The sequence below is a fragment of the Orcinus orca genome, chromosome 5 (assembly GCF_937001465.1).
Source record: "Orcinus orca chromosome 5, mOrcOrc1.1, whole genome shotgun sequence".
In the NCBI taxonomy this organism is placed as follows: domain Eukaryota; kingdom Metazoa; phylum Chordata; class Mammalia; order Artiodactyla; family Delphinidae; genus Orcinus; species Orcinus orca.
Genome location: NC_064563.1, coordinates 50894981 through 50909743, shown reverse-complemented (window position 1 = coordinate 50909743; position 14763 = coordinate 50894981). Strand labels below are relative to the sequence as shown.

Genomic DNA, 14763 nt, shown 5'->3' with positions numbered 1-14763 from the left:
TCTTATTTACGGTTTCCTTTGCAGTGCAAAAGCTTTGAAGTTTCATTAGGTCCCATTTGTTTATTTTTGTTTTTGTTTTCATTATTCTAGGAGGTGGGTCAAAAAAGGTCTTGCTGTGATTTATGTCAAAGAGTGTTCTGCCTATGTTTTCCTCTAAGAGTTTTATAGTGTCTGGCCTTACATTTAGGTCTCAAATCCATTTTGAGTTTATTTTTGTGTATGGTGTTAGGGAGTGTTCTAATTTCATTCTTTTACAAGTAGCTGTCCAGTTTTCCCAGCACCACTTATTGAAGAGACTGTCTTTTCTCCATTGTATATTCTTGCCTCCTATGTCATAGATTAGGTGACCGTAGGTGCATGGGAGGCCAAATTCTTCAGCAGAAGAGCTGAGGAGGAGATTAAGGGTGTGTATATATGTGTGTGTGTGTGGGGGGGCTATATCTTAGTGGCTTGAAGCCACATGGAGGGAGGTTCATGAAAAACTAACAAGTATTCATATCTATATTTTATCAATGGGTGTGTTGCCTACGGGATTTTCTCAATGGCCCTTTATTGCCACGTCACCGTCTGCTCTCTTGTTGTCTCCCATCCTGTCCACCTGCCCTTTCTGACACTATTCTCTTCCCGTCTGCTTAAACAAACAACAAAAACAAATACCAAATTCTTCTTCTCTCCTTTAGAGCAGCTTGAACCTTTTGCTTTCTTGATCGATGTCTTTCATAGGCCTCAGGTTTCACTTTCTAACTAAATAGAAGTCTCAAGAAATTTTCTCCAACAAAGATATTTTGACATCAAATATTAACTTGGTACATTTTTCACCTTATAAGAACTGGAAAGAATCCACTAAAAGATTTAGTTAATGGTTTTTAATCTTCTTGGTAAGAACCATTTCAGTGGAGGTAAAGGGAAGGAAGCTGGATTGCAAAGGTTGAGTAAATTGGAGGAGAGGAAATTGAGACAGTGTGTGAACGTGATTCCTTTGAGATGGTTGTTTGAAAGGAGAAGGTGGGCCAGTAGCTGAAAGCAGATGGGAATGTCAGGGAAGATTTTTAACAGTTCAAGTAATTTGATTATGTTGAAATGCTTATGAAAAGGAGTCAATAGAGAGCAAGAGAAGAGAGTTCATTGAGGTGGTGGGGGAAGGAAACAGGAGGATTTCTGTTACCACGGGAAGGAAGGAAGGAAACGGCTACTGATGCAGGTCAGTCTCTATGTGCATGCAGAAAACTGAGGAAGTTCCCATCTGCTTGATGTCCCCTACCCCTCTTCCTCTTCCTCTCTATTTTCCTTCTTCATTGCTGTGAATTAGTAGTCAGACTTCTCTGTTAGGAATGGACAGGGAAATGATCAAGTAGGTATTTGAAGAAAGTGAAAATAAGGGTAAGAGTTCAGCCAGGAAACATGGAAGCGTTCCTAGTAGCATAGGAGGGACCTTTTGAGGTTGGAGATCATGCATTTTATTACTGTGACACCATTCTGCCCATTTCTGTGATATTTGTTCAGCAGCCTGGATGTAGGCATGGAGAAGATGCTTTTCCAGGGCTAGTGTTTCGCTAGACACCTGGGATGGAAGTGTGACAGAGAAAAGGAATGAGTATAATGGCCAGAGATTGGTTGAAGTGTTGGATTTCTGGTTTGAGGAGGATACGAAGAGCAGGAAGGAGCTGATAATTTGGTTTAAAAAATTTTCCTCTGGAACCTGGGTTGGAATCTTTCTGACTGTTTAGTCACTTCCTGCTTACTCTATTGATTCAGAGATCATATGTAAATTTTAAGTAGACCAACAGAAGGCTTTAGGGTTCTAAGTAAATAGATTTTAGCAAAATTGCATGAGACCATTTGGGTATACACATTCCAACCTCATACTTTTCTGTTTTTCTGATGAATGTGCTATCCTAGAGAGAATCAGATTTTGTTGAGGTCAACATATTTGTGACATGATGAAAGTGGCTAGGAATTGGAAATCCTAGGTTTTAAGCCTATTTCTGCCAACAGTGAGCTATGTGACCTCAGAGAAGTCTTTTTAATTCTCTGGGCCTCAGTTTCTTCCTTTTAAATGAAGGGTTTGGTGTAGACTCTCTAAACTTTCTTCCAGCTCTAACATGCCTGAAGTTCATGGATGTGTGCAATTCTTTGACTCCGTCTGTGGTTTCCAGTGAAGAGAGAGCAATTGTTTTTAAAAACAGTATATGTTTATCCTACTGTAAGGATATTTTCAAATGAAGATCAATGAAGCTCAAATGTCTCTTGGCTATACCATTCCACTGGTCAGGCTCATCCCTCCAAGTTTTTAAGCTTAGGCAAAACAGATGATAGTGATAAACATGGTTTAGGTCCATAGCAGAAAATTAAAGACTTCCATAGCCTTAGAGAAAAATATTATGACACTTACGCTTCTCAGGGAATATGATCTTTATTTAAAAGAGAAAGATTTATTGACTTTTTATCCTGCAGCTGCCATTCAATTCTAATTTACCAGTTGGATAGGAAATCTAACTGTTGAATTTTTGGTTTGCGAGAGTTTAGTTCTAAACCTTAAATTCAGTATGGGGGTTTCAAGGCCTGTGTCTTTGTTAGTCACAAAAATTTAACTCCATTTAGGTTGGTGAGCTCTTGAATCATTGATATCATAATGTAAATGAAAATTAAAACCAACTAAAATCCATTGAAGCAAGAAAAGATAGCAGTATGAACCTTGGCTGGCAGACTAGTCTCTTCTGTTGTTCAATCTCTCATGAATGTTCATTGGTAAATGAAAATTGCAAAGGATGATATAAACTGATGCATCTGTTTGAAATAACATATCTAATCTTCTGCTCCAGAAGATGTTCACAGGGTTTGACAGCAAACTCTAATACATATTCATAACCAATATACTTTGTGACCAAGGGAAATTGAGGCAAGTGCAACGGAATGAAGTGTGAGGAAGCAGCATGCCAATTTTAAATTTAATTATAGATTTATAATCTATATTATTATCCCTCCCCCAGTGCATGGGGGGAAGGATGCACTGAGATAGTATATCTTCATCCAGCTGTCATGGAGCATTACCAAAAAATCATGCTACATATTTGACAGAAGAAATATTATTTTTGGTTAAGTACTTGATAAAACCAGCAGATTCTGGGGAAAACAAGATTCTGAGATCCTATTAGAAACTATTTTTTTATGTAGAGAAAAAGAAGCACTGCAGAATTTTAATCACCTAAAAAAAATTTTTTTTTTTCAGACTTAAGAAAGATTTCTGGTCCACACAAGATTTCAGTTCATGGAATGTTTTTGCCATGTTTAAGTCCTAAATTCAGTTTGAAATTAGGAAAAGCAATAATTAGTGTGATTCTTGTGCGTTTTTTACTTTTGGTAACCTAGAGCCATGTGTCATTCAATGGGATCAGCATCCTTGGGCTCCCCACTCTAACGTAAGTACTCGAAGAGCATAGACTTCAACTACCTTGTTCAGAGCTGGTGCTGAGGGCTTAGAATAGTGTTTGGCATGGAGAAGTCACTTCATAAGTGTTTGTTGAATGAATGAATAAATCTACCTCATGATACCTTGTATGACGTACATGTTCAATATATATTTTTATTAATAAATAGATCAATGGATGGAAGTACTTCTCTAAGTGGTTTACAACTTGCCATTTGACATTAATTTTCAGAATCTGAAAGTAAATACTCAGCAATGGATAAAGGCAGTGCAACTTGGGTCAGTGACATGTTAACCCGCTATCGGCTTTGACAAAGGAGAAAATACCCAGATTTCTGACTAAATTGGATTGTGATCTCTCTGTAGTTTTAAAGTAGGACTTGTATTCTTGTCTTGAGAAAGTCCATGTTTACAGAGTAGAAAAAAAAGAAAATTTTTTTCCCCTCATTTCATTATAAAATATTGCTATAGGAAAAAGTCAAGGAAAAACAAAGATAAACAACATTTCTAAGAGTCGGCAGATTTGGAAAGATTTGTGTCTGCTTTGGGAATGTTTATCTGTTTTGCCAGCAAGTATGTCGGTGTTCAGCCGTACTGGAACTATTTTTTAGAAACCAGTTGGTGACTCTTAAGAAGAATGAGAATACCCCAGCTTGGTGAGGTATAGGCAGTCTCATACTTTGTTAATGGAAATGTAAATTTGTTGAGTCTTCTGGAGGAAGATTTCGCAAAATATATCAAAAACTTGTGCAAATTCTTTGACTCAGCAATTCTGCTTCTAGGGAATTCCCCTCAGGAAATAATTGGACAAACAAGCAAAGATGTATGTTGCAGGGTGGTTTATATGAAACGGGAACGCATTGGGAACTATTGAAGTTTTTATTAACAGGGGTTATAAATTTTATGCCTTTCCATAGAATATTCCGTGGCCATTAAAATGATGTTAAAGACCAATATATATTATACAAGGCATAGCTTCATGGTATGATGGAAAAAGCAGCGCACAAAGGTATGTAAATCATGACACCATTTGGTAAGTAATGCACAGGTATTTCTGTTTCTGCCTAGGAACAAGTCTGGTAGGCTTTTGGCGTTACGGAGGATTTTAATTTTTGGCTTATCTATATTTTGCCTTTTCTATAGTAAACAAGGATTATTTTATGCAAAAATAAATAATTTTTAAATGTGTTGACACACTCATATATTGCTAATTGAAAGTACGTGATCTCTTCTTGGTGAAAAAAAGGGCTGTCAAGTTTCTTAGAAAGGGTATATTTTCAGAATTTTGCGCTTAGCCTTAGTGCTCAGTTTTTATATAAGTTACAGTGAAATCCAAATCTTAACAAAGCTCAAAAACTGAAGAGTATGTAACAGAGTTCATGCTTTTTTTTTTTTTTCTTAAAGACAGCTCACAAGAACTGACTGTAGCTGCAGAAAATGCTTTATAGGCAAAAGGAGATGATGTTTAGAATACTCTTTGAAAGGGATTCAGGAAGACAGGAAGATTTTCTAAAGGTCTGAAGTCGTGCTTGCTGAGATAATCAGCCAGACATTCTGAGTATATTAGCTTCCTTGCAAGAACAATGAGAGGCCATAGCTGGTTATTTTCTTACTCATAGTTACCTAGACATAGCAAAATAAATTTGTTAACATCATCTTAGGGAGCTGAATGAGAATACGTTTTCTAATGGATCATTCACTCTTCAATTTTATTAGAAAAGGAGTTCTAATAGATGCAGGAGTACTAATTATTGCTCAAAAAGACCAGACAGAGAATCATGACTAATAGGAGTGAAAGGGTATACTTTAAAACATTATGAGGTAGTTTTTATTTGGAAGGCCTACATTCAAATTAGAACAAATTGTCTATGGGAAGAAGGTTTTGTTAAAGCTATACTAATTAAATTTTCAGTTGAAGGGACTGAGAATTATTTTATGCTCTATGTTTTACAATGAAATCCAATTTCATAAATTCTTACTATTTCCCTAGCTAGACTAAATATATGCTTGTGAATTTAACTTGACGTGGATGTGTCTTCAACAATAATAAATATTGTTTGAATAAAATTGTTTAATGTGGGACTTCCCTGGTGCATATTTATTTAGAATGAAGGATTTTCATGGTAAAACCATGGTTTTATTTTAAAACTAAAAGCAAAAAAAGCTACTGAGTGAACAATTAGTAATAGAATTGCCAAGTATGTCATACAATTGTGCTTCTCTGTCACATTTCATAAATTGGAAGTATTTCTCAAATTTTCCCCTGGTGCATATTGGCATTATTCATGTGCAGAAAATTATAAAGGTGATTGTATATGTTACTTTGGGGAAGAAAATTTATTTTCTTCTTTGTTTATGGTCTATTTGCCATTCCATATTCTAGAATGTAAAAAAAGAAGTTGTCTTGGTATTTGTCAGAACAGTTTCTTGTTCGTAGAAATAAAAATAAATTACAAACTTATAGGAAGAAAATAAGGTTTGGCCTTAAAATGCTTTTTGTTAAAGGGATAATGATATAGATTTGAGAGGCTGATTGATGTCATTACATAATAGTTTAAAATACAAGATCAACTTGACTTAGCTTTCAGGAACAGTTTGCAGTTTGGGCTCAAATGGAGTGTTGTTAAGATCAGGTTTCTTTCCGTACTCAAAATCTGGGTCACTGAAAAATTTCCATCATCTAAACTTTTTAGTCTAAAAATAATTTAACAAAGTTAAGAATGATGGACTTCTGAGTAGTTCAAACGGCTAAATACCAATTATTTCTCAGAAAGTTAATTTAATTAATTAAAAGCTTAGACTAACTTCTATTAAACACTTGATTACTTAGTTCTCACACACGTGGTATCTCAGTTAACCGTTCTTATTAAGACTTTATATTTTTAGAGCAGTTTTAGGTTCACAACAAAATTAAGGGGAATGTACAGAGGTTACTCATATACCCCTTACCCTGAAATGTGCATACCCTCCCCCATTCTCCGCATCCCCACCAGAGTAGTACACTTGTTACAACTCATAAATCTACTTTGACACATCATACTCACCCAAAGTCCACAGTTTGCATTAAGGTTCACTCTTGGTGTTGTACGTTCTATGGGTTTGGACGAATGTATCACGACATGTATGCGTTAATGTGGTTCCATACAGAGTAGCTTCACTGCCCTGAAAATTCTCTGTGCTCTGCCTATTCATCGTCCTCCACTTCTCTAATCCCTGGCAACCACTGATCTTTTTACTGTCTCCATAATTTTGCCTTTTCCAGAATGTCATGTTGTTGGAATCATACAGCGTGTAACCTTTTCAGATTGGCTTCTTTCAGTTAGTAACATGCATTTAAGTTTGCTCCATGTCTTTTCATGGCTTGAGAGCTCATTTCTTTTTAGTACTGAATACTATTCTGTTCTGTGGATGTACTATAGTTTATTTATCCATTCACCTATGAAGTACATCTTGGTTGCTTCCAAGTATTGCTAATTATGAATAAAGCTGCTATAAAGATCAGTGTGCAGGCTTTCATGTGGATATTAGTTTTCAAATCCTTTGAGTAAATCCTAAGGAGTGTGATTGCTGGATCTGCATATGGTAAGAGTATGTTTAATTTTGTAAGAAACTGCTAACCTCTCTTCCAAAGTGGCTCTATGATTTTACGTTGCCACCAGCAACGTATGAGAATTCCTGTTACTTTACATCTGTGTCAGCATTTACTGTTGTTAGTGTCCCAGAGTTTGGCCATTCTAACAGGTATGTAGTAATATATCACTGTTGTTTTAATTTGCATTTCCCTGATGACATATGATACGGAACATCCTTTCATATGCTTATTTGCCATCTGTATTTGTTCTTTGGTGTGGTATCTATTAAGGTCCTTGGCCCGTTTTTAATTGGATTATTTGTTTTCTTATAGTTGAACTTTAAGAATTCTTTGTATATGTTGGATGAATTATTTATCAGATGTATCTTTTGAAAATACTTCCCTGTCTATGGCTTGTCTACTAATTCTCTTGAAATTGTTTTTCATGAGAAGGTTTTAAATTTTAATGAAATCCAGATTATGAATTCTTTCTTTCATGGATTGTGCCTTTGGTGTTGCATCTAAAAACAAACCTAAATGACCAAACTCAAGGTCATTTAGGTTTGTTTCTATGTTACCTTCTAAGAGTTTTATAGTTTTGTGTTTTACATTTAGGTCTGTGATCCATTTTGAGTTAATTTTTGTGAATGGTATAAGGTCTGTGTCTAGATTCATTTTTTTGCTATGTGGATGTCCAATTATTCCAGCACCATTTGTTGAAGATTTTATCTTTTCTCCATTGTATTGCTTTTGGTCCTTTGTCAAAGATCAGTTGACTGTGTTTATATGGGTCTGTTTCTGGCTCTCTATTCTATTTCATTGATCTGGTTCTATATTCTTATGCCAATTCTTATGCCAACCACGCTGTCTGGGTTACTGCAGTTTTATAATAAATCTTGAAGTTGGGTAGAGTCAGGCTTCCAACTTTGTTCTTGTCCTTCACATTGTGTTAGCTCATCTCAGTCTTTGGCCTCACCATATAAATTTGGAGTCAGTTTTTCAATATCCACAAAATAACTTGCTGAGAGTTTTATTGGAATTGCATGGAATCTATAGATTATCTTGGGAAGAACTGAGATCTTGACAATACTGAATCTTCCTCTCTATGAACATGGAATATCTCTCCAATAATTCAGTTCTTGACTTTGCTGATAGGAATTTTGTAGTTTTCCTCATATAGATCTCATACACACTTTGTTAGATTTATATGTATTTCATTTTTGAGGGTGCTAATGTAAAATGATACTGTGGTTTTAATATCAAATTCTTCTCATTCATTGCTGGTGTATAGGAAATCTACTGACTTTTGTATATTAATCTTGTATCCTGCAATCTTGTTATCTTCGCTTCTTAGTTCCAGGAGCTTTTTTGTTGATTCTTTCAGATTTTCTACATAGATGATCATGTCATCTGTGAACAAAGACAGTTTTATTTTTCTTCCCAATCATTATAATTTTACTTCCTTTTCTTGTCTTATTGCATTGAGCTTCCAAGATGATGTTGAAAAGCAATGGTGAGAGGAAGACTTGCTTGCCTTGTACCTGAGCCTTAGTAGGAATGCTACAAGTTTCACCATTAAGTATGATGTTAGCTGTATGTTTTTGGCAGACATTCTCTACCAAGTTGAGGAAGTTTCCTTCTATTCTTAGTTTACTGAGAGTTTTGATCATGAATGGGTGTTGAATTTTGTCAAATGCTTTTTCTGCATTTACTGATATGTCATTTAACCTTCATAATCATTTTCTTGAGACTGATATTTTGCTATATCCACTTCACAGATGGGAGAATTAAGCCTCAACAGTGAAGTAACTTGCCAGTAGTTCCCACAGACTCTGGTGGAACCAGGATTAAACCTACAATTGTTTGACCTGCTCTACAATATGCTGCCTCCCTGTGCTTACTGTCAATTCTGACTCTTTGGCTCTGAGGTAGTAGAAAAATAGATTCTCTCATCATGAAGCTCACTGAACTAAACAGCCTATCAATATTAAGCTATATACTTATTTGAAATACAGATGCTTCTCATTATTCATGGATTCTGTATTTGTGAATTTGCCTACTTGCTAAAATTTATTTGTAACCCCCAAGTCAATACTCAAGGCACCTTCATGGTCATTCACACACATGTACAGAGTGGCAAAAAGTTGCAGTCTTCCAGTGTGCCGGTTCAGTGCTGAGGTCAAACTCAGTGACACCCTACCTTCTTATTCCAGCTCTCGTACTGTAAACAAGTGTCCTATTTGTGCTCCACTTGGTGCCAAGCTTTTGCATTTTGTGCTTTTTTCGGTGATTTCACTGTTTAAAATGGCTCCCCAAGTGTAGTGTAAAGTTCTGTCTAAGTGCAAGAAGGTTGTGCTGTGCCTTATGGAGAAAATACGTGTGTTAGATAAGCTTCACTCTGTCTTGACTTATAGTAATGTTGGCCATGAATTCACTGTTAATGAATTAACAATATATATTAAAATGTCTTTCAGTGGAAACAGACATAAAACAAAATTATGAATTGACGATGAAAATATTGTGACCAGAGGCTCACAGAAACCTAATGTTGTATTTCTCATAAAAGCCATGGTTCAGTATCTGCTAATTTAGTGTTTGCAAAGGCTTTATAGAACATAACTACCACGAATAAAGAAAATCAGCTTATAAGGTTTCACTGTCTTTGTAATGGTGTGTTCATAGAGGTGACTTCTTGCCCTTGGATTAAAGTGTCACTGGGATATCATTTTACTGGCTATGCTAAGCTCTCTTCAGGGATTCACCCATTTTCTCTAAACCACTATATTTTTTTCCTATTGATGCTCTAACAAATTACCACAAACTTAGTAGCACAAACCTCACAAATGTATCATCTTACAGTTCTACAGCTCAGAATTCCAAAATGGGTTTTACAGGGCTAAAATCAATGTGTTGTCAAGATTGTCTTCCTTCTGGAGCCTCTAGGGGATAATCTCTTTCCTTACCTTGTCCAGCTTCTAGAGGTCATCTGCAGTCCTTGGTTCATAGCCCTGCATCACTCTGACCTCTGCATCCATCATCATATCAAACCTCTGACTCTCCTATCTCCCTCTGCCAGTTATAAGGACATCTGTGATTGAGGATGTCAGCTTGTAGGTCTGTCAGTTATTTGCTCTGCAGCCCCAATTCATTTAAGTATAGCACCATTATAAAGTAGATGTTTTTGTTTGCATCTTGGAAGAATCGCTGATTAGATCCACCTTTGGGGGTAGCACAGTGCTCTGGTATTTAGGACGTTTTCACTGATGTCTTGTTTTTTTTCCTGTTTCTAGCCCTCAGAGCCAAGTCAAACCATTTGTATGTCCAGAGAAGAGTTTGTGCAGACGATGACAGAGATTGTTGGTTGGGGCACAAAGGAAGAATATGGAGAGCTCTTTTTTTTTTTTTTTTTGCGGTACGCGGGCCTCTCACTGTTGCGGCCTCTCCCATTGCGGAGCACAGGCTCCAGACGCGCAGGCTCAGCGGCCATGGCTCACGGGCCCAGCCGCTCCGCGGCATGTGGGATCCTCCCGGACCGGGGCATGAACCCGCGTCCCCTGCATCGGCAGGCAGACTCTCAACCACTGCGCCACCAGGGAAGCCCATGGAGAGCTGTTTGATAAAGTGGATGTGGCCCACGATGGCTGTATTAATTGGGACAAGCTGACTTCATTTGTGCTGTTAACACTTTATGAGAAAGATGAACAAGCAAAGGCAATGGTGGTTCCCCAGTGGAAAGACCTTGAATGCCTCCCAGTGAAACGCAAGGACACCATTCAAAAAGTAATTTTCTTAAAAAGTTCAAGTCGTTATCTGATCATCAGGAAGGAAGGTGTAGTAGGAATCTGGGGAGAGCATTTAAAGCTGCAAGAAATGCTTCCCATCACTTCAGATGCCAACAAGCTTAAACACCTGTGGCTGACAAGTATGGCTTCTCTGGAAAATGTAAACAAGGTACAGAGTCTTTAGAAATAAATGTATTGCTTGTAAAAGGGGGGAAATGATAAGACAGGGCTCCTGATCAATAGCAAGTGTAACACGAGCAGTGACAGAGAGCTGCATCACTCTTTTGTACCTCTCGTCTCACCTGGAGGGAACGCAAGTAAAGCCAAGTGAGTTACTCCAATTCACAGACTGTTCTGTTTTGTGCTTTTAAATAGCAAGGCCGGTAGTGACTCAGATTCTTGGCTCTGTCCCCAGTGAGGCCATGCTGCATTACTAGCTGATAAGACCTTTATGACTGTAGTGTTTAGCAGAGTCTTGGATCTGTACGCAGAGCTGAGAGGCTATATCAGTGCATAGCACAGCTCAGTGCAATTTCAGGGAATTGCTTATCTGATGTTGACCACTGTACTAGTCAGTTTCTTAATTTTGTTGGGTAGGGCCCGTTCAGCCCAAATACCCTCATATAACTAGACCTATGAGAAAGATAACATACTGAAAGGAAAATCAATTTGTGAGGGAAGAATGCAGCTTAAAAAATCCATAGTCTTAGTATTTTACATTAAGCAGATGGTAAATTTTACTATGAAAAAATTTAAGCTTACACACAAGCAGAGATAATCCCATTAAGAACCAATATCCACCCGTAGCCATTTACAATTCATAGCCAATCTTGTTTCATCGACATCTCCCCTCTATTGAAATCCAAAACATCAAATCATCTAATCTGTAAATATTTCAGTATTTCAAAAAAAGTCTTTTTAGCATGACCATAATACCATATCACATTTAATATCAATAGCAGTATTTCCTTAATATCATCAAATATCCACTCATGTACATATTTCTGTGTCTTATGATTTTTTTAATAGTTTGTTAATTGTTTATTTGATAGTTTGAATCGCCTAATGACTAATAATGTTGAGTATATTTCCATGTGCTGATTTGCTATTTATCCTCTTTGGTGAAGTGTCTGTCCAAATCCTTTGCCCATTTTTTATTGAGTTTATTTTGTTATTATTGAGTTTTGAGAGTTCTTTATATATTCTGGTTATATGCAATTATATGATGGATAATTTACAAATATTGTATCCCAGTTTGTGCTTTGTCTTTTCTTTCTCTTACACTGCCTTTGATATTTCATTTTCAAGATTGTTCATTGCTAGTGAATATAAATAGTTTTTAAAAAGTAATCTTATATTCTACAACTTTGCTGAACTCACTTATTGGTTCTAATTGGTTTTGTTGTTGTTGTTGATTCCCTAAGATTTTCTGTATATAAGATCGTGTCATCTACGAATAGAGTTAGTTTAACTTCTTCCTTTCCAATCTGGATGCCTTTTATTTACTTTTCTTGCCTAATTTCCCTGGCTAGAAACTCCAGCACAGTGTTGAATAGAAGTGGTGAGAGTGAACAGCCTCGTCTTATTTCTGATCTTAGGGAGAATACAATCAATTTTTCACCATTAAGTATGATATCAGCTGTAGGTTGTGTTTTTGTTTTGTTTTGTACATGCTCTTTATCAAGTTTCTTTCTATTCCTAATTTGTTGAATATTCTTATCATGAAAATGCATTGGGTTTTGTTAAATGCTTTTTTGTATTTATTAAGATGATCATACCACCTTTTTCCTTTATTCTATTAATATGGTGTATCACATTAGTTGATATTTGTATGTGTTAAACTAACCTGGTATTCCTGGTGTTGGGAGGAAGAAATTTTCCTCTACCCTTCTAGGTTGGTCCAATAATTAAACTGAAATGAGACAGATTAACAAGGGAAATCAAACAAAAGTCTAATAACATGTATATATGGAAGGGACCCAGGAAAACTGAGTAACTCACCAAAGTGTCCAAAGTCTTCACCTTAAATATCATCTTTAACAAAGACAAAAGAGAGTGTTGGGATGGTGGTTTGGGATCTCAAAGGGGATGAAGGCAATTTACATGAGGATGGAAAAGCAAATATTTGGTATACAAATATTTGCTGGGCCATACAGAGATGCTGGGACTCAGAGTGGACTCTAGACCCTGAGTTTCTGCCATTGCATCTAGCCCATGGTCTTTGCAGATATCTCTGGTGATAGCTCTATTCTAGGAACAGGCCCTTTATCCAAATTCTTCAGGCAGCTAGGGGGGAGGTAAAAAGAAAAACTTCTTGAGTCTTCTGTTTCTTAAAAACAATCAACCTAAATTAATCCTCATGCCAGATAGACACATTTTGAGGTGGCAACTTTTGTTTACCTACACTGGTATAAATATTACTCGGTCACGGTGTGTAACCTTTTTTATATGTTGCTAGGTTCTCTTTGATGGTATTTAGCTGAAGATTTTTACATCTCTATTCATTAGGAATATTGGTCTGCAGTTTTCTTTTCTTGTGATGTCTTCATGTGGTTTTGGTATTAGGAAATACTGGCCTCATAAAATGATTTGGAAAGTGTTTCCTCCATTTCTAGTTTTTGGAAGAGTCTGAGAAAGATTGGGGTTAATTCTTTAAATGTTTGATAGAACTTATTAATGAAAAGCCATCCAGGCCTGGGATTTTCTTTGTGGGAAATTTTTTTGATTACAAATCCAGTCTTTCTATTTATTATATGTCTGCTGAGATTTTCTATTTCTTCTTAAGTTAGTTTAGGTCATTTTGTGTTTCTAGGCATTTGTACCTTTCATTTCAGTTATCTAATTTGTTGGCTTACAGTTGGTCATGGTATTCTCTTATAATCCTTTTCTCAATTTCTGTAAGGTTGATGGTAATATCTACTCTTTTATTTCTGGATTTAGTAATGTGTATCTTCTCTCTTTTTTGGGGGGGTTAGTCTAGCTAAAGTTTTGTCAATTTTATTTACAAATGTATTTACCCTTTCTTAAATAGTTTTTAGGATTTTATTTGACTTAGGAAGGCTACTTACAGAATTTTTATCAATTTATTTCTGTGAAAGCCTCTGCTTGCCTCATAAAACATGGTTTGTAAAGTTTCTGTATGGTTGTGTGATGCTGTAGACCTCTATGTCTTTGTCTTTCCTGTGATCAGTTGCCTAGTCTCCCATGGGTGGAAGAAGTTGGGGGTCTGTGAAGTAGCGATAGGGAAGAAAGTGTGTTCAAATGGGAAAGTTTTTATCTTGCCTAGAATACTTGGTTAGAATAATGCACATTTGTGCCACCATGCTATACTTCTGTAATACATTAAGGACCCTCAGGTGAAAATGTCTGATTTGGTGCTAAGATTTGCATGTCTGCTTTTCATATTGTTTTCACTAAATCCATCAGAAATATTTTCTGATTTTCTACTTTGCTACTTTAGATAGCAGGTGGCTTTTACAAGAAAACAGATTTGTTTCTATGATCTGCTGTCCTAAGAAGAATTTCCTTGTCCATATAAACTCCAAGGCCTGAAAGGAACACCAGTTTGCATGGATTATTGGTACGACCCTTTTGACGCCAAAGAGTCAATTCTTTCTCTTGGGGACATAACTGGAAAGGTAAGTGAGGGAAGGATAAGGTTGAACACTATGGATTTAATCATCAACGCTTAGCTCAAAATAGAAATAGAGTACAATGAATGTGACCCCCTAATTGAACTACTTTATAGATTACAAGGCCACACACCTTGGACATGAAAAAGATGGATTAGGTCATAATTCCCCTCCTTGCATATGAAAACCAATCTGCCCTATGGTTTTCTTGCCTGTGTATAGTCTCATCTTCCTTATTTAGGAAAAAAGTATTTGCTAACTTTTTCACCATAAGATGCTTAATCTATTAGACCCCAATATTAATAAACATTTAATATTGTGTCTGAAGTTATCTCTAATAATTCTTTCAAA

At 36.4% G+C, this 14763-nt stretch overlaps 1 protein-coding gene across 1 annotated transcript in view; it reads left to right on the top strand.

Moving 5' to 3' along the window:
- Window positions 1-14763, top strand: part of WDR49 (WD repeat domain 49) — a 104497-nt gene that overhangs the window by 17329 nt on the left and 72405 nt on the right. The window contains 3 exon segments of the mRNA XM_049710517.1: window positions 10289-10379; window positions 10600-10949; window positions 14248-14418. Of these exon segments, the coding sequence (XP_049566474.1) occupies window positions 10289-10379; window positions 10600-10949; window positions 14248-14418 (612 nt within the window).